Here is a 19096-nt window from a genome sequence, read left to right on the forward strand (position 1 = left end):
TGATCTATTAATCAAGACTCTCTGACTGTGCTGTCATCTCCCCCAGGTTATTCTGTTTCCCCTGGACAGGGCTGTGAGGGGCTCCCTGTTGTCAGAAAAGATGGAACTGGAAAATCTACAGTCATAGACTTTGTCTGCTTGAAGAGAGAAGAAAGAAGATCTGAGATTTAACCACTGCAAATTTGAACAGAAAAAGTGTTAGAACTATTGTTGTATGTTAACCCTGGCAGGTAGTTGACTTGCTCAGTCCCTTGCAGTGGGATGGAGGAGAGAGTCACAAGGGTAGAAGTGAGAAAACTCATGGGTTGAGTTAAAGCAGTTTAGTAGGAAAGCAAAAGCTGTGTGTGCAAGCCAAGCAAAATAAGGAATTAATTCACCACTTCCCATTGGCAGGCAAATGTTCTGCCAGAAACAGGAAAGCAGGGCTTCATCACATGTGAGGGTTACTTGGGAAGACAAACACCATAACTCCAGATGTGTCCCCCCTTCCTCCTTCTTTCCCCCAGCTTATATTGCTAAGCATGATGTCATATGGTATGGGTCATATGGTATGGGATTCTCTTTGGTCATTTGGGTTCAGCTGTCCCAGCTGTATCCCCTTCCAACCTGCTCACTGGTGGAGCAGCATGAGAGACAGGGAAGACATTGATGCTGCACAAGTACTGTTCAGCAATACCTGAACATATGTATGCTGTCAACACCGTTTTCAGCACAAATCAAACACATACCACCATACAAGCTACCATGAAGAAAATTATCCGATCACAACCAGTACAAGTACGGAGGAAGATAGTATCTAGGCATTTAAAGTTGTACCTGTTAGATTTGAAGTTGCCAAGCCTTTAGGTTGTTTTTTTTTTTCTTAACAGATAGTGTGTGCTTGCTTTGTAGGCAATGGTGTCTAAGAAACTCTCCCTGTCATCCTTCTCCCCTTAGTCACCCATGAGTGAGAACAGCAGGAGTGACAAATATCCAAATGAGGAGTTAGTTAGTACTGTTAGTAATCCCAGCAAGCCAAGGGAAAGGCTGCTTTGTATGGCTCCCAAACACACAGCAACAAAACCAAGTGCTTTGAGGTTTCTGTGTAACAGAACAAGGAAGAGACAGCAAGCTGTGAGTGTGAAACACTTGGATGTTAAAGGCTTTAATGTAATTTGAAAGATCTGCAGTGAGACCTGCTGCATTTATAGTCTATAGGACAAATGTTGTCAGAAATGTTCTTTCAGAACTGATGGTGACCCACTAGAGGAATATTCTCTGCTGGGTCTGAGGGAGGATGACCTGGTGCTGCCTACTGGGAGCTTTTCTCTAGTTGCTAACAAAGGTCACTAGAACTAATTATTTTTTGTGTGTATAATATTGAGCAACATGCTGATGTCTTCTTCAGTATTTCTTAACAGAACGTATTTAATGAAGTCATAAAACAAACGTGTGTTAGCTAAGGAATTTTTTATTTTGTAGGAATCTTCAGTTGGACCTACCATGCTCAGATGGAAAAAGTGTATTGCAATTTAAATAGTTTTTTATCTTATCTGCCACAAAATAATATTTATTTTTTTTTATTTTTTTACTTTGCAGGATACTAAGAGCTTATTTTCCATACACACATATGCTCAACAATAACGTATTTCACATACTACTCTTCAATTGCAGTGTGTTACTAATGTATTTAATGACTGAAATGTTGCCACTCAATTTCAAGATTCATAATAGTTTATATGAATCAGAAATTCTACATTTCTGTTTCATGTAAGCAAAACCATCGTTGTTGTGCCTGATAAAGGGACATTGGACCAATAATCTTTACATCACAGCACAAATATTTTCTGCTTATACTAAGTAATAGTTGCATATGAGAAGAAGCTATTGCCCTTTGTGCACTAGGCAGTAGAGGAGGAGGTGACCCTGTCTTTGAATAGTGCCAGGTATTTGTAGGTATAATGTTCAGAACTGGAAAACTTGATTCCTGAATCAGTACTGTCTGGAGGATTAGGAGATCAGATTTCCACAGTAATTGATCATGTTATTTATTCTGAAAGTTATTATGAATAAATAAGCATATCTCAAGTCCACAACATTATAGACCTCTGCCAGGGTCTGTTTCTTGTTACTGACACATTAAGTGTTTTGTCTGTGTTGATGTGTTGAGAAGTGGCTAGAGCAGCCTGCTCAGGAATGTATAGCACTTGGCTGTGTGTGGTGGTTTGACCCTGGCTGGATGCCAGGTGGTCACCAAAGCTACTCCATCACTCCCCTCATCAAATGGACAGGGGAGAGAAAATATAACAAAAGGATCATGGGTCTTGATAAGGACAGGGAGATCACTCAGCAATTACTGTTGTGGGCAAACCAGACTTGACTTGGGGAAATTAGTTTAATTTATCACCATTCAAATCAGAAAAAACACCCTTCCCTTCTTCCCAGGCTTAACTTAATTCCTGGTTTCTCTTTCTTCTCCCTGCAAGCAATACAGGGGAATGGGGAATGGGGTTTACAGTCCGTTTATCACACATTGTTTCTGTTGCTTCTTCCTCACTCTCTTCCCCTGCTCCAGTGTGGGTCCCTCCCGTGGGAGACAGTTCTCCATTAACTTCTCCAACATGAGTCCTTCCCATGTGCTGCAGTTCTTCACAAGCTGCTCCAGTGTGGGTCCCTCATGGGCTCACAAGTCCAGCCAGCAAACCTGCTTCAGCGTGGGCTTCCCATGGGCCACAGCCTCCTTTGGGCATCCACCTGGTCCAGCGTGGGGTCCTCCATGGGCCACAGCTGGATATCTGCTCCACCATGGACCTCCATGGGCTTCAGGGGCACAGCCTGCCTCACCGTGGGCTTCACCATGGACTGCAGGGAAATCTCTGCTCCAGCACCTGGAGCACCTCCTGCCTCTCCTGCACTGACCTGGGTGTCTGCAGAGTTGTTGTTCTCGCATAGTCTCACTCCTCTCTCCTGCTGACACAGATCTATTTATTTAACCACCACCACCACCATGCTCCCCCCCTTCTTAATATGCTGTTACAGAGGCACTACCGCTATTGCTGATTTGTTCAGCCTTGGCCAGCAGTGTGTCTGCCTTAAAGCCAGCTGGCATTGGTTCCATTGGACATGGGGGAAGCTTCTGGCATCTTCTCACGGAAGCCACCCCTGTAGCCCCACTGCTACCAAAACCTTGCCACGCAAACCCATTACGCTGTGTATTGGGTAATAAAGGGAAAATATTGTCAAAGGGCTGTGAAGTAGAAGAAAAGGCAGTGATCAGACTGTTCTGCTCTTGGTAGCCCTATGTGGTGCAGAAACCTGTAAGACTTCTGCAACTAGTGTCGAAAGCTGCTCTTATGGTAAGAATGTTGAATACACAGAGGCATAGAACAGACCTGGGATTTTATACTCTCCCAGTTGCCAACAGTTCTTAGCTTTAACACTTTTTGTCTGAATCAGATGTCATTTCTGTGTGCCTAGTAACCTCTTATAGATTTCTCTTCCATAAATTTGTTCAACCTCCCCTTGGACCCCTGTAAACTTAGCATCTGCAATATGTTTTGGCAAACATTTCCAAGATCTTCTTCTTCCTCTGTGAGGAACCATATCCTTTCATTCATTTTTAACCAGGCTTTTGCTAGCTTCAGATGTCCTTGGAAATAGCTGAACTGTTTTCAAATTAAGATTTGAACAAATAATTTCGCAGTGGGCAAAGAGACAAAGTGGGATATGCTCTGACAGCAGCATATTGTATTAGCTTTGGAAACATTACTGCACTTGCTAGTACAGCCTAATGGAGTAGCATTAAAAATTCAGCTATAGTAAGTCAGAGGTTAGCAAAGGTTAGCTGTGAAAGTGTTTGCCCTAACTTACTTTTCATTCTAAACTTGGATCTGTGCTGCTTCTAGTGTCTGACTTTTAAATCACTTTCATGGCAGTACTTATACAGTGCTACCACAGCTCAGATACCTCCAAGGGAAAGGTTTTGTCAAACACCGGTAATGGTACAGTTATAAAATAACTGAAAACAAAAGTTCATAATGGAATTGTTGAACAGTATCAGTTCCAGTTACATTTGTTTCCTCCATTTATAGTATTTCCTTGGTTATATGTTTTTTTAACAAATATTTAATTTTTATTACTACAATGATTTAATTAAAGTACTGCATATCATCCCTGAGTATTGAACCAGTTTTCGGTTTCTTGTGTTTCTTGGCAAGTTTACAGACTGATCACAGCCCCCATTCCCCATCCTCCTGCACCACTCGTGGGAGAGTAGGTAGCGGCGTTGGCAACAAAGGAGTGAAGCTGAGCCTGTGGAAAGGATAACAGGTTGCTTCAGTTTCTTTGCCTTTGTTTCTGAATACCCAAATCTGTTTTATTTGGAAGTAAATCAAATTCATTTTTATCAGTTCAAGTCTGTTTTGCCCTTAGTGATAAATGGTAAGCAATCTCTCTGTCTTTGTCTCCACTCACAAGTTTATTCACCCTATTCTAAAAAAAATGTATTTCTGAAAGTGTAGCTTTATCTTGATAAATTGCATTTATTGACTGCCAGCCCTTGTAACAAGCACTGTAACATTCAAAATCAGTGACATGGGACTTTGTCATGTTGAAAAAGGTTACACGTGCAGCCTGGAGGAACTTGGAGTTTCCCACCTCAGGCAGCTGGAGGAGGTAATTAATTGTCACTGGCTCAAAGCTCTGGCACTTTTTGTTGGTTCTGTTAGGGTTTTGGTATCTCAATTCCTGAAGTGCACTACTGCTTTCAGGTCACAATCTGTCTACTGGAATTCAGACAGCTTGCAAAACTAATTGTTGGAAATGCTCATGAGGCTACTCAGGCTGTATTCAGATTAGCTTCTGATGATTACGTGTGTAGAACAGAGTATTACAGGTGTAAAAGCATGCTGAACATGGTGGAAGTGGCTCCTACTCAGATACAGCTTTCCAGTAAACTTTTTCTTTTTTGCAGCTAACTCAACATTCTCTGGAAAGTCTTAATATTCCATTTACTCAGCTTGTGATTTTATAATTTTGTAAAGAAATACATTTAGCTGAATATTCCCAAAGAATAATAAATTATTGGAGAAGATAATAATAGCAGTTATGAATGCTTGTTTGAAGAGGCTCCTTTTGCCCTTCTCTTTCATCAGAGAGGTTCTGCATTACTGCTGCTGTGGGATAAGTTGGGAAAGTTCTTTTGCTGGCTTATGTATGTTAGGTTTAGGAAGTGGGAATGGTATAAAGCTGCATTTCTTCATTTCCTCTCTCTATTTTTCAATTAGAGCTATTTTGACCTCATTGTCAAATGCTATCTTCAAGTCTCTACTAAAGACTTCAGATTCTGTGCCTATACATGTTTTTATGGTTTCGAACTGTCTCCTATTTTAAATTTTTCTGTAAATATACTGTTTGGGAAAGGCAGAAGTCCTCTCCAAAATAAATTGTGACTGTCTGTAGTCACTGCAGGATCACTTGACACCTGTCAGAGAACTTAAGCAATTTGAAGCCTTGCTGTTCTCTGGAGGAGTCATAAAGGGCTAGGAACTATGTAATGGGATTGTCCATCAAATTTCTTGTAGGCGCTTCAAGGTCCTTTAATATTGTGGTTTTACATATATCAAAAATGACAGTTTGTTTCTAATTCAAGCCAGAAATGTTTGATTGGTGCACTTGTGTATTTTAATATTTGTGGTATTTTTATTCACAGACTTTATTTTATTTCCCACATTGAACAGGCATCAACATTCTCATACAGTCTGTTATCTAGACTGAATGTCCATGCTCCCAATTGTATAAAAAAACATTGCAAGGAGTCAGCTGTAAAATTAATTTTGTGGAGCAGGCCACAAAAAGGTCTTTTTTGCAGGAGGTTAACCTGGTTAATGATTGCTGCTATTCCTAGAAAAAACTATTTTTGTGCTTTCTCCTCTATTATTTCATTGCCATATAAATTCCAAATAACTTGCACAATAGTAACTGTTGAGCTGATGAATTCTCTAAATTCTGAGCTAATTAACTATTTAAATAAAACCTGTATAGTAGATCAAATGACACACCAATTTAGTTTCTGAAAGGACTGAATATTAAATACTTCAGAGTGTCTGTCTGTGTGTTTCAGATTAATCAAATAGCAACAAGATTCTCGCATAATATTTTTAACCAGTTCTTCAAATCTGATGTAGATGAGAGAAATCTACATCCTGATCCCCTCAGCTGAGAAAACAGAGCCTAAAATATGTTAACACTGTTTTTAGATGAGCTCATAGCTGCAAAGGCATGTTTTTTGCTTTTTTCCTTCATTTTACTGCAGCATTTTGTATGTGTAGTATTATTTACTTTAAATTTTAAATGTCAAAATTAGTTTTTTAATTAAATTTGATCCCTTCTATGTTTAATTAGAGCTGGGAAAGAAAACTAAAGATTGCTATGGTTATGTGTCTGTACATATACTGAAGACTGCAATAGGTCTCTTTAAGAAGCATTTCTGTGTGGTCTTGTGAAAACTGTGGTAAGATCCTGTTCTTCACTCACAAAGTTTATGGTCATAGTCTGGGCTAACAAGGACTTTCAGGTCCTCTGTTCTGATCTTCACTAAAAGACAAAGACATTTACGGTACGACTTAAACCTGACTGTGGATCTAAATAATAGCATTTTTGGCGGGCAGCCCTACGAGTGGCAGCATAGCCTGGAAACTTGGCAGAGCCGTGACCTTGACTATGACATTCCTTGTTTATACAGCCACACAGCACTGAGTCCTCAGTGCAAACTCACCCTCAGAATTGCGGAGGTCCTCTAGAAGTAGCATTATGTCTGTCTTCTGCCTGTACCAATGATGAGAATCCTTCTCTTCCTGGAGATGAAGTTTTCAGAACCTCTGCTTGTGGTAGAATAACCACAATAAGGCTGAAACAACCAGAAAAAACCAGAAACAACTAGAATAAGGCTGAAAGTCTTACTCCATGATTATTTGATGAGAGTGCTGAGACTCCAAAGATGAGATTCAGACAGTCTGAATCTTCTCTTTGCCTGATATTTTCTATGCCAGTACTTCTGAAGCCTGGAACCAACCTGAATGAAGTGTATAGTCAGTGAAAAACAATGATTGCATGTGAGGCTGGTGCCTAAATTAAGTAGTCCTAGCACCTGAATATCTTGGGGGTTCTCATGCTTCCTTGCTTCCTCTCTTTCTTCATTTGTACCTCTAGCCCCAGAGTACATAATTAATTATGTTAATTTTCATGTCATTTACTTTTGTTTTCTATTATGTCAGTCTATTTATCATTCTCAAAATCCTCCTGGGGATTTCTCTCTACCTCATCCTCTTAGACATTTTTGTAATCCTCCATGTGAGGGCAGTGTCATAGTTTTCCCATAATGCCTTTGCTTTGTGTATCCTGTAATTAATTTAATTAATCTTGTAATAATCCTGTAATATCCTATATATTTCAGCATTGCTGAGATCCTGAGTCTTTTCATCATTCAGCTCTTAACAATGCCAGCATTGTGTCTCATGTCTGTTTGTGACTATACAGGTTGTCTACCATTCTCTTGGTCTTATGCTACCACTATAAATAGTAGTAATTAGGTTAATGTAGTACCTTTGAGTTATAAAAATTGAAAGTCATTCAAAGCTCGGGAAAGATAGGTCATTTGCCATTGATTTAATATAACGATGATGCTATGTCTTTGGTACAGGAAGTCCAAAGGATTGGGAGGATGTCACAGAAGAGTAAAAACAACTTTCCTGCAGTTTTCTTCTGTATCCGTGAGTGTTTAGTGCTGGAGATAATACCCTAATTTACCTTAGCAAAATAGTGAGTGACTTCTATGCTTACCATTTACACCTGGACAATGACTAATGGGAGAACCAGGGAACATTTTATGCCCCTTTTATACCTTCTTTATGCCTCCCTGACTCCAGGAGGTTTGGAAGACCTTTCCCTGCCTACAATTTTTTCAAAAGCACATTTAGCAGTTCAGTTCTGAAGGTTCTTTACGCACATGTTATACATTAAAACTGCCATTATCTATTTTTGGGAACAAAATTAATTTATCTGATTTCAGAGATGCTCAGTGCTGTATGATCCCAAATAGTGCTATGAAGGACTTAGCTCTCATCTTGTCCTTGCTGGACTGCAGAGACGACACATTTTTCTGTCTGTTTTTGTCAGCAGTACCCATTTGGATGAGCACTTCAGAGTGTCTGAGAGAGTGTCATGGAAGGGAGTAGAGGGAAATGAAACTATGTGTCCCGTTTTCACTGTAGATGTAAGTCTTCCAGTGTTTGAAGAAAACATCACTGCATGACAGTGAAGGTCCGTTACAGACTCAATTTTTTCTTCATTTGGAGGGGCTTGAGCACCCATTAATGTGGAAGAGGCAAGGGCATGACTGCTCAGCTGAATAGAGGACTTTCCTGTGAAGGGTGGGGACCTGCACAGATGCAAATCTATTGCTTGAAATAGGACAGGACTGTCCCAACTCAGTTTCACATACAGCTTATGCCAATGTAAGTCCAGGCTGGGGCCAAAATGAGTGAGTGTCCTGCTTATAACTATTCTGTCTCATTGCCCCCCTTATGGACCTGTGGCTCCAAATAGACCAGGCCAGACATACAGGTGGGTAGAAATTAGTTTACTGCTATTTTGATTAATTACAGAGGCTAAAATAGAAATTCATAGTAGACATTAATTTAGCCTCAACCAAACAGTGTAATTGTTTCTTTTTATAGTAAGACACAGAAAATGGAGTGTTCCAAAGCTGAATGTAAAGACATGAAGAGGCTGATGTTCAAAGGACACTTTTTTGGGTTATAGACCTTTTTGGAACAGAATGAATGGGCATATATGTTAAATATATTTTTCACAAGACAGGTAACTGAATGTGGTTAATGTCATTTATGGATGCCGTTAGTTCTAGAATCCTTAGATTCTAGATCCTACTGTGTCCCTACTGAAGCTAAAATCCTTCTAGTATAGGACAACAGTTTGCTTTAGCAAGATTTGAATGAGTATTTCAGGATTCACCCTATTAGAAATATAGTATTTGTCTTTCTACCAGCTGCTGACATTGTAGCATGGAACACTGAAGAAATTATAGATGGGGAAAAAAGGTCATTTAATTTCTGCAGAATTGAAGGTAAATGTTTTGAAATATGAGCATTTAAATTTAGTGACTTAGTTTGATAATGAGGCATCTTGAAGACAACATGACTTTCAAAAGTGCTGAATCTCACAAGAAGTACACATATCACCAAAGCTAGTCTAGACAAGGTAGGACATATTCACCTTCTCACACTGCCAGTTTCAAAAATTAATGTGAAGGTTAATCTTTGGTATGAAAATTTACAACCCAGAAACTTGCTAAGAAGTAGGGTGTATTTACTAGGATTCTTATAGAGAAAAACCTTGCTAAGTGCAGTTGCTGAAATGTTACTCTTAAGAGCTATTGTTCACTTGCATGAGTATTTGCTACAATTCTGACACCAAAGCAAATGAACAGGATTGGCTGGCCTGCGTACAAGCTTTGAGACTTAATTCACATTTAAAATTTTACTTTCTCTCCCCATCCTGCTGTCTCACCTGAAGCCAATATGTGCCTAATGCAGATCTGCTATGAAATGTGTGCTTAAGCTTCTAGAACTGGAGCATTTCCTGTGTTCCTGGATTGAAATGTCATTTTTTTCCAAGAAATCTCACTTCTAAATATTTTGCTTGGCGCCTTGTTTGTATAGTACCGAGGAGCAAAAAGATTCACTTGTACTCATTTGTGAGAAACAAGTCTCTAGATGGCAGCAAAGCATAGCAAAATTGCTGCTCTGACATTGGCAGAATCTCCTGAAGATTTTCAGCTGATGTAGTGCAGCGGTAATCACATGTAATTATTTTGTCCCCAGTGGAGCTGTTCTCTAATTCTTCCTCTTTAACCGACATCTGATACAAATCTCCTAAAGTTTGTCCATAGAAACAAACTTAGAAGCAGGTGAAAGTTTTGCTTCTGGCTTCTGTGGTATCGTGCCATCAGCATTTAGCTTGCAGTAGGCTTTTATTTTTTTGTTTACACCTTAAAAATATGCTCAAAACAATATAGTGATTTTTCATAAAGGATTAACTATTTATTATTTAGTATCTTCCCTTTTTGGATCTTACAGCCATGTTTTAAATGTGACTTTCACTTCCCACTTCTTGGCTTCCTAGCCAGAGGGATCCACATAAGCACTGTCAAAGAGCTATTATTTACAATATGCAAGATTTTCTTCCTTGGGATGTGTTGTCTTAACAGATCCCATGATCTACTCTTCTTCCTCTTATTAGAGTTTGAGAAGGACATGGAGGCCTACTGGGACAGCTGTCTTCTTTATCCTGTTGAAGGGGAAGAAGTAATGCTTGCTGGAGCTCAGCCCAGGCGTATTCCCCTGGTGAGTACACCTGGTTGGAAGACAGTGGCAGAGCATTAGAATAACTCATGTAATACCGTCACTGGAGAGCTGGTGAGAGATTTCCACTTATGTTAACGGTTTCTCAGATTTGGGGGCATATACTTTCAATAACAACCGTTTTGGATGAATTCTGGTTTGTTTGATTGTTTGTTGTAAAGATTTTGTGTATACTATTAGAAATTCCTCGGTTTTGATGCTTTAAATAAACAAATGATAATGACACATCCCCAGTCTGAAGTTTACTTGTCCATCTAAATTCATCATGTCATTAGACAATTACTGGTAGTTTTTTACAAATACACTACTTTAGTCCCCAGGTTTTTAGCATGGTTTTCTTACCTAAAATTTTTATTTTTTAGATTTCATAAATAACAGTAAAAAAAACTTAGAGAAAGAGCTCTGCTCTCACACTTTGAGAATTCAACCAAACACTCATTTCCTTGTGTAGTGCTGAAGCTTACTTTAGGAGTAAGTTACTCTAGAGTATATTTTCACTGCTACTTGCCTCCTACACCATTTTCAAATACAGGGTAAAGAACAGTGCTGCAGAAAAAAAAGGTGTTAGAAATGAGTCCCTAATCTGAAATGGTAAGACAGGCTTATATGTGCTAATGCTAATATAATAAAACCCATATGAAACCAAATTGTGTCTGGAATTGCTTTTTTGGAGTTGTGTTTACATAATATAGTTGGTTTTTACTTCATGCATTTTATATTTCATGATAAAAATTCAATGGGTAGTACTCTTCAGTCACTCAGTGAGAAATCAGCTTCCAAACAGGCTCTCACATATGAAAGGCCATGGTAGATCTGTTCACAATAGGATACATTTCCTCATGAATTTAATGCATTACTGGCATAACAATTAAATAATGCAACATCACGTAACTCCTTTTTTTTCCCTGTATTAATTTTCTGGATATGGCTTTATCTTGCTCAGGACTTGGGAGTTGATGTGATCACTTTTTTTGGTGTGCTTGCTTGTTTGCATGCTGCAAGGGAGTACCAGGCTGAATGAATTATTAACACTGCAAGAAGCACAAATTTACTTTATGCCAAGTATACCAGTGTTGTATAACAAAGAATAAAAATGCAGCCTGACATTTCACCAGCATTTATTATATAAGCAACTTATAGTAACAAAAAAGAACTGCAAGATGTGTAACTGAGCTCCTTTCCTCATGCTTTTGTAGCTACTCTTGAAGTCTTTGCTCTCCTATTCTCACCAACCTAATGCATTATCATGGAAGGGTGTTGTTGATGTTGGTTCCTGCAGTACCCTGCCATGACTCTCTTCTGAGGAAAAAAGGCCCACTGCAGTAACGCTGTTGTGAAGGGGAGAAAAAGAGAGAAGATACTTTATTTTTCTTTTCCTGTAAATATATTGATATATTGATTCAAGATTATGCAAGCTAACAGACATTCCTTGAATCAACCTTCTCATATTGAGAAGATGCTAAGACATGATTCTTTGCATTATTAAGGAAAAGATAAGAAGAAATCATTTTGATTAGCAAAAATGGTTAGTTGTAATACTAGGGAAAAAGTCTTTATGGAGAGGGTGATGAAATTCCACCCAGAAAAGTGTGGAATTTTCCTTTCCTTAAGTTTTTTGTTATTTTTGTTGTTGTTATTGTTATTAATTATTATAATAATAGTAATGACTGTTGTCATTGTTATGAATAACAATAATTAATAACAACAACATATTAGACAAATGTCTGTTCGGAAAGTCTAGCTTTTGTTAGCATTCCTCAGAGCTTGTTTTTGCTGGGTGGTTTCTATAGCCCTGTGCTTCTCTTTCTAGCTACACAGGAAACGTAAGTCAGAAGTTTTTTTGCCTGTATGCAGGCTCGGATTCTCCAGCTACATTAAGTTTCTGAAGATGTTTGACATGAATCCTGTGCCAGTGCTGGGTGGTTGTAAGGTAATGCAAGTCCCTGCCTGTATAAAGAAAAAAACAGATGCCATCTATATGGACTTCTGTAAGGCCTTTGACATAGTCCCCCACAACATCTTTCTCTCTAGATTAGATCTGATATGGATCTGATGGATGGACTGTTTGGTGGATGAGGAACTGGTTATATGGTCACATGCAGAGAGTAGTGGTCAACAACCAGATGGAGTTCTGTGACAACTGGTGTCCCTCAGGGGTCCGTATTGGGACCAATAGTGTTTAATATCTTCATCAATGACATAGCGTGATCTAGTGCACCCTCAGCAAGTTTGCAGACAGCACCAAGCTGCCTGAGGGATGTCATCCAGGGAGACCTGGACAACCTTGAGAAGTGGGACCATGTGAACCTCATGAAGGTTCAACAAGGCCAAGTGCAAAGTCCTGCACCTGGGTTGGGGCAAACCTCAGTATTAATACAGGCTGGGGGATGAAGGGGTTGAAAGCCGCCCTGCAGGGAAGGACTTGGGGGTACTAGTAAATGAAAAGCTGGACATGAGCCAGCAGTGTGTGCTTGCAGCTGTCCTGGTTTTGGCTGGCATACAGTTGATTTTCTTCTTAGTAGCTGGTACAGTGCTGTGTTTTAGATTTAGTAGGAGAATTATGTTAGTAACACACCGATGTTTTTAGTTGTTGCTAAGTAGTGTTTATACTAAGTCAAGGACTTTTCAGCTTCTCATGCCCTGCTAGCAAGAAGGCTGGAGGGGCATCAGATCTTGGGAGGGGGCACTACCAGGGCAGCTGACCTGAACTGTCAAAAGAGATACTCCATACCATAGAAAATCTTGCTGAGTATATAAACTGGGATATATACATAAAATATATAAATATAAATATATAAAAATATATAAATACAAATATATAAAAGTTGGCCAAGTGGGGCCATGGGTCACTGCTTGGGGACTGGCTGAGCATTGATCAGCAAGTGGTGAGCAATTGTATTGTGCATCGATTTCTTTCTTTTTTTTAATTTCTTTTTCCTTTTTGTTATCTTTCTTTATAATAATTATTATTAGTAGTATCAGTATTATTTTAATTTTATTTCAGTGGTTAAACTGTTCTTATCTCAATCCACAGATATTACCTTTGATTCCCCTCCCTGACCCTCTGGGGCATGGGGGCAGTGATTGAGCAGCTGCATGGGACTTAGTTGCCAGCTGGGGTTAAACTGTGACAGTCCTTTTTGGTACCAACGTGGGGCTCAAAGGGTTAAGATAATGACAGAACTGACCAAAGCATGTTAAAATGATCAGAGAGCTTTTGCTGGAACTCAGGGGGAAAAGGGGACTTTACCACCTTTGGAAGAAGGGGCAGGGAACTTGGAAGGACTATAAGGATGTTGCAAGGTTATACAGGGCAAAGATTAGAGAGGCAAAAGCCCAGCTAGAACTCAGGTTGGCCACTGCTATAAAAGACAGCAAAAAATGTTTTTGTAAATACATGAGAAATAAAAGGAGGGCCAAGGATAATCTCAATCCTTTATTTGATGCATGGGGGAGTATTGCCACAAAGGGTGAGGAAGAGACAGAGGTACCTAATGCCTTCTTTGCCTCAGTCTTTAACAGCCAGACCAGCTTTCTTCAGGGTACTCAGCCCCCTGAGCTGGAAGACAGGGACAAGGAGCAGAATGAAGTCCCCATAGTCCAGGAGGAAACAATCAGTGACCTGCTGCTCCACTTAGACATGCCCAAGTCTATGGGGCCAGACGGGATCTGCCTGAGGGTACTGAGGGAGCTGGTGGAGGAGCTCACCAGGCCACTTTCCATCATTTATCAACAGTCCTGGCCAACTGGGGAGGTCCAAGTTGACTGGAGGTTGGCCAGTGTGATGCGCTTCTACAAGGAGGGCAGGAAGGAGGATCTGTGGACCTACAGGCCCGTCAGCCTGACCTCAGTACCAGGGAAGGTTATGGAGCAGGTCATCCTGAGCACCATCACATGGCATGCGCAGGGCTACTGGGGGATCAGGCCCATCCAGCGTGGGTTCATGAAAGGCAGGTCCTGCTTGACAAACCTGATCTCCTTCAGTGACAAGATGGCCTGCTTAGCGAATGAGGGAAAGGCTGTGGACATTGTCTGCCTGGACCTTAGTAAAGCTTTTGACACTGTCTCCCACAGCATTCTCCTGGAGAAACTGGCTGCTCATGGCTTGGACGGGTGGACTTTACACTGTGTAAAAAGCTGCCTGGATGGCTGAGCCCAAAGGGTGGTGGTGAATGGAGTTACATCGGGCTGGTGACCGGTCACAAGTGGTGTGCCCCAGGACTCAGTACTGGGGCCAGTTCTGTTTAGTATTTTTATCAACTATCTGGATGAGAAGACTGAGTGCACCCTCAGTCAGTTTGCAGATGACACCAGGTTGAGCAGGAGTGTTGATCTGCCTGATAGTAGGAAGGCGCTGCAGGGGGATCTGGATGACAGGTTCAACAAGAAGTGCTGCATCCTGCAGTTGGGTCACAACAACCCAATGCAATGCTTAGAGAAGAGTGGCTGGAAAGCCGCATAGTGGAAAAGGACCTGGGCGTGTTGGCTGACAGCTGGCTGAACATGAGCCAACAGTGTGCCGGGGTGGCTAGTGGTCAAGAAGGCAAGAAGCACAGCACCCTGGCTTGTAACAGAAACAGTATGGCCAGCAGGTCAAGAGGGGGGATTTTTCCCTTGTACTCAGCACTGGTGAGGCCACACCTCGAATCCTGTGCTCAGTTTTAGGCCACTCCATAGGGGTGGACATAGAGGTGCTGGAGCATTTCCAGAGAAGGGCAACAAAGCTGGTGAAGGGTCTGGAGCACAAGTTTTACAAGGAGCAGCTGAAGCAACTGGGGTTCTTTATTCTGGAGGTGACTCAGAGTGGACCATATTTCTCTCTACAACTACCTGAGAGGAGGCTGTAGGCAGGTGGGTAGGTCTCCTCTCCCAGATAACAAGTGACAGAACAAGAGGAAATGGCCTCAAGTTGCACCAGGGCAGGTTTAGATTGGATATCAGGAAACATTTATTCCCTGAAAGGGGTTAAAGCATTGGAACAGGCTGCCCAGGGAGGTGGTGCAATCACCATCCCTGGTGTTGTTTAAAAAATGTGTAGATGTGATGCTCAAGGACATGTTTTAGTGGTGGACTTGGCAGCCCTAGGTTAACAGTTGGACTTGATCATAAAGGTCTTTTCTAGACTAAATGATTCTATGATTTTATGATTCTAAAATAAACCTGTTATAAGCATTTGTTGTATTCATTAATAGTCACTGGTCATAGTATTGATTTTATTGCTCTCAGATTTGTTGTGCTTGTTCTCAGAGTTGTGTTATGTCACACCTTACTTGCAACCGTGTTCACGGTATTCATGACCCTTGGGGCCTGGGCTAAGGTTCTCATTTTGCTGTACCTTGTAATACTGGCTTGTGATATGATAGAATTGCTGGTGGTGAAACTAATGTGTACTCAGTATTGCTGTCACTTCTGTACTTCAGGAGTCATCTGATGGGAACTGCTAATAATTACACCTTGTATTGGGTCTGGCTGAGATGGAGTTAATTTTCCCCACAGCAGCCCTCCTAGTGCTGTGCTTCTTATTGGTGGCTAGAAAGGTGGTGACAACACACCGTTTTGGCTACTGCTGAGCAGTGGCTGTATCTCCAATCCCTCCCCCTCACCAGCAGGCTGGTGGGCAAGATCTTGGGAGGGGACATACCAGGACAGCTGACCCAAACTGACCAAAGGAATATTCCATACCATACAACATCTGCTCAGCAGTAATAGCTAAGGGAAAGGAGGAGGAAGAGGAGGCATTTGTTATTTACAATGTTTGTCTTCCAGAGCAACCCCTACAGGTACTGAAGCCCTGCTTCCCAGGAAGTGGCCAGATATTGGCTGCTGATGGGAAGCAGAGAATAACATCTTTTGTTTTCCTTTGCTTCCATGTAAAACCTTTGCTATTGCTTTATTAAACTGCCTTTATCTTGACCCATGAGGTGTTTTTCCCACCTTATTTTCTCCCCCTCTGTCTTGATGAGGAGGGGAGTGATAGAATGCCTTGGTGGTCACCTGGCATCCAGCCAAGATCAGATGAGCACATACCTTTTGTTTTTTTTCTTTAGAGAGCCAACCTCTGGAGGAAACATCCTCCCATATCTCCCCCCTTCCTGTCAGGTTAATTACAGTAACATTTGAGAATTCTGAAAATTCTGAATATCCTTGAGATGTTGAAATCAGCATGGTCCTATTGCTGGGAATGGTGAATGTATTCCAGGTCTTGTTTAAGGTTAAACAACTATTTAGGAATACTACCCAGAGATCTGCCCTGAAGTTGGGTAGTTAAGGGTCGTAGAGTGTGTGGGATAGTATGGGCAAGTACCTAGGACTGCAGCCACCTCCAGTGTTTTGGAACTTCACCCCTGAGCAAGTGGAGAATTAGGAAAAACTAGTAAAAGATTTGGAAAAAGTATGTTGTCACCCTGGTAATTCCAGAGAGGCAGAAATCACTGCAACATGCTGGAGCCTAGCTGATGTCTGCTGAGACCTGCTCAACACTATTCAGTACCTTCAAGGAGAAAAGAAGGTCTCTGGGCCTGACAGCAAAGCAGCACACTGCAGCTGCTCCAACCCTGGCAGCAGGAACTGCAGGTGAACCAGAGGACCAACCCATGCCAGGATCAATCACCCCTATACATAAGAAGAAAGGGACAGGAAAGTCAGCTCATTTGCTAAAAGGAGGATGAAACAGGGCCATCACCAGAACAGGAGAAGAGGCAGAACAAGAGGTAGCCACTCGATCCCTATCCCTGAGTTAGCTATGGGATATACAAAAAGATTTCAGCTGTTTTCTAGGTGAGCACATTATCACCTGGCCAGTCCAATGCCTGGATTACAGGGCTAGTAGCCTGGAACTAGAGGGTAGGGAAGCCAAACAGCTGGGATCACTTTCAAAGTGATTGGAAGAGTGACACGACTCCTCAGCCTCTGGAAGTGACTCCTTTCAAGTATGAGGGAAAGATATTCCTTCAAGGAAGGTGTAATATGTTACCCAGGAATGTGGACCATCATGGAGAGGGGTGTCCAGTACCTGAGGGAATTAGCTGTGCTAGAGATGATTTATTATGACCCAAACAGCATGCAGCTACCCGCAGATCCAGACGAAGTCCAATGCATATGACCCATGTGGCAGAAATTTGTACAGAGCACACCATCATTGTATGCCAACTCATTGTCAGTAATGACCTGGAGAGACAAGGAGGCTCCAGTCTCCAGTCAGCAGTTCCCCAGACAGAGTGGAAGGGCTGATCTTACTCCTGATCTGTCTGCATGGTATTTAGTTGCTGACTGGGGTTAAACCACAACAGTGATGGAACACCTGTCTTATGAAGAAAGTTTGAGAGAGTTGGGATTGTTCAGCCTGGAGAAGAGAGTGCTCCAGGGAGACCTTACTGCAGCCTTTGGTAAAGGGGCTTATAAGAAAAGTGGAGACAAGCTTTCTAGCAAGGCCTGTTGCAATATGACAAGGGGTAATGCTTTTAAACTACAAGAGAGTAGATTCAGACTAGATATAAGAAAGGACATTCTTACAGTGAGGGTAGTGAAACACAGCAATAGGGTGCCCAGAGAAGTGGTATATGCCCCGTCCCTGCAAACATTCAAGGTCAGGTTGGACAGGGCTCTGGGCAACCTGATCTAGTTGAAGATGCCCCTGCTCATTGTGGGTGGTGGTGGTGAGTCGTGGACTACATGACCTTTAAAGGTCCCTTTCCACACAAACTGTTCTATGGTTTACCACTGAGGCTGCCCTGCAGCTGAAGTCTCTTGCACGTGTTGTGGAGGTTTTGGTATGCTACACACAAGGACAGGAAAGCTGGACATCTTTTGTGTATGATGTTGTTGCTGGGTAGAATGTAGTGTATATTCTAAATCAAAGGGTGCAATAGCTGTGGGCTTTTAAGCTTAAATTTATGTGATTTTCTTTCACATTTTCCATAGCTTAAAGCTTCTTGAATTATTTAAACTTGTTCATTTTTTTAGTAAGTCACAATACCTTTTTATATGATTTATCATTATCTGTTTGTGCCTGTTTTCTACTCTAACTCCAGTTTGATGTGACTTGTTACTCAGAAATAAGAAGTGAAGACAATGAAATAAATAATCAATTTCTGTACCTCTGTGGCATGTTCAGTAGCACAGAGTTCTTTTGAGCATGCCTCAAAGGAACTGACCTGCCCAAACTGATGATACTTCATCCTGTTTCGTGAATCAGGAGGTAATGGGATGCATTAAAGAAAGAATGTGCAGAGCTGAAACTCAAACAGCTGCTTTTGGATTCTATTGCTAAATGGGAAGCACTCCAAATAGAAAGACTTAGGTCAATTTAATACACAGATTATTGAGTGAAATACCATGCAAAAACATGTAATGAAGTCAGTAGTATGAAATTATGTTCAGTTATATGCATAAAATTTAAAAGCAGGTACCTTTTTTCTCCAAAAATGGTCTTAAAAGTTTTACATCACTGATCTAAATAGAGGTTACTTTTCCATATTATGCTGCTTAGATTTCTCTCCAACCTAACTGATGTTCCTAAAGCATGGTTAGTAACACACAATATTTCAGACCTCAGTAATAGAGGTTACTCTGCGGGGGGTGGGGGGTGTTCAACCCTCTACTCCAAGCAGGGCCAACTTTGAGGGTAGAGTAAGGATTTCTGCAAGTTTTGAATCTTTTGCAGGGTGGCGTCCACAGCC

General features: G+C 41.2%; 1 protein-coding gene across 2 annotated transcripts in view; it reads left to right on the forward strand.

Annotated features, from left to right (window-relative positions):
• Positions 1-1464: 1464 nt before the first annotated feature.
• The window catches only part of LOC308056864 (uncharacterized protein), a 49229-nt gene continuing 31597 nt past the window's right edge, over positions 1465-19096 (forward strand). The window contains exons 1-3 of one of the 2 annotated variants that reach the window (XM_080372749.1): positions 1465-8601; positions 9044-9121; positions 10297-10400. In XM_080372749.1, the coding sequence (XP_080228875.1) occupies positions 8562-8601; positions 9044-9121; positions 10297-10400 (222 nt within the window). In that variant the 5' untranslated portion in view covers positions 1465-8561. The remainder of the gene's footprint in view (positions 8602-9043; positions 9122-10296; positions 10401-19096) is intronic. The other variant, XR_013925002.1, reaches the window with a different exon arrangement.

The sequence above is a fragment of the Falco punctatus genome (genome assembly GCF_963210335.1).
Source record: "Falco punctatus genome assembly, chromosome: Z".
Classification (NCBI taxonomy): Eukaryota; Metazoa; Chordata; class Aves; order Falconiformes; family Falconidae; genus Falco; species Falco punctatus.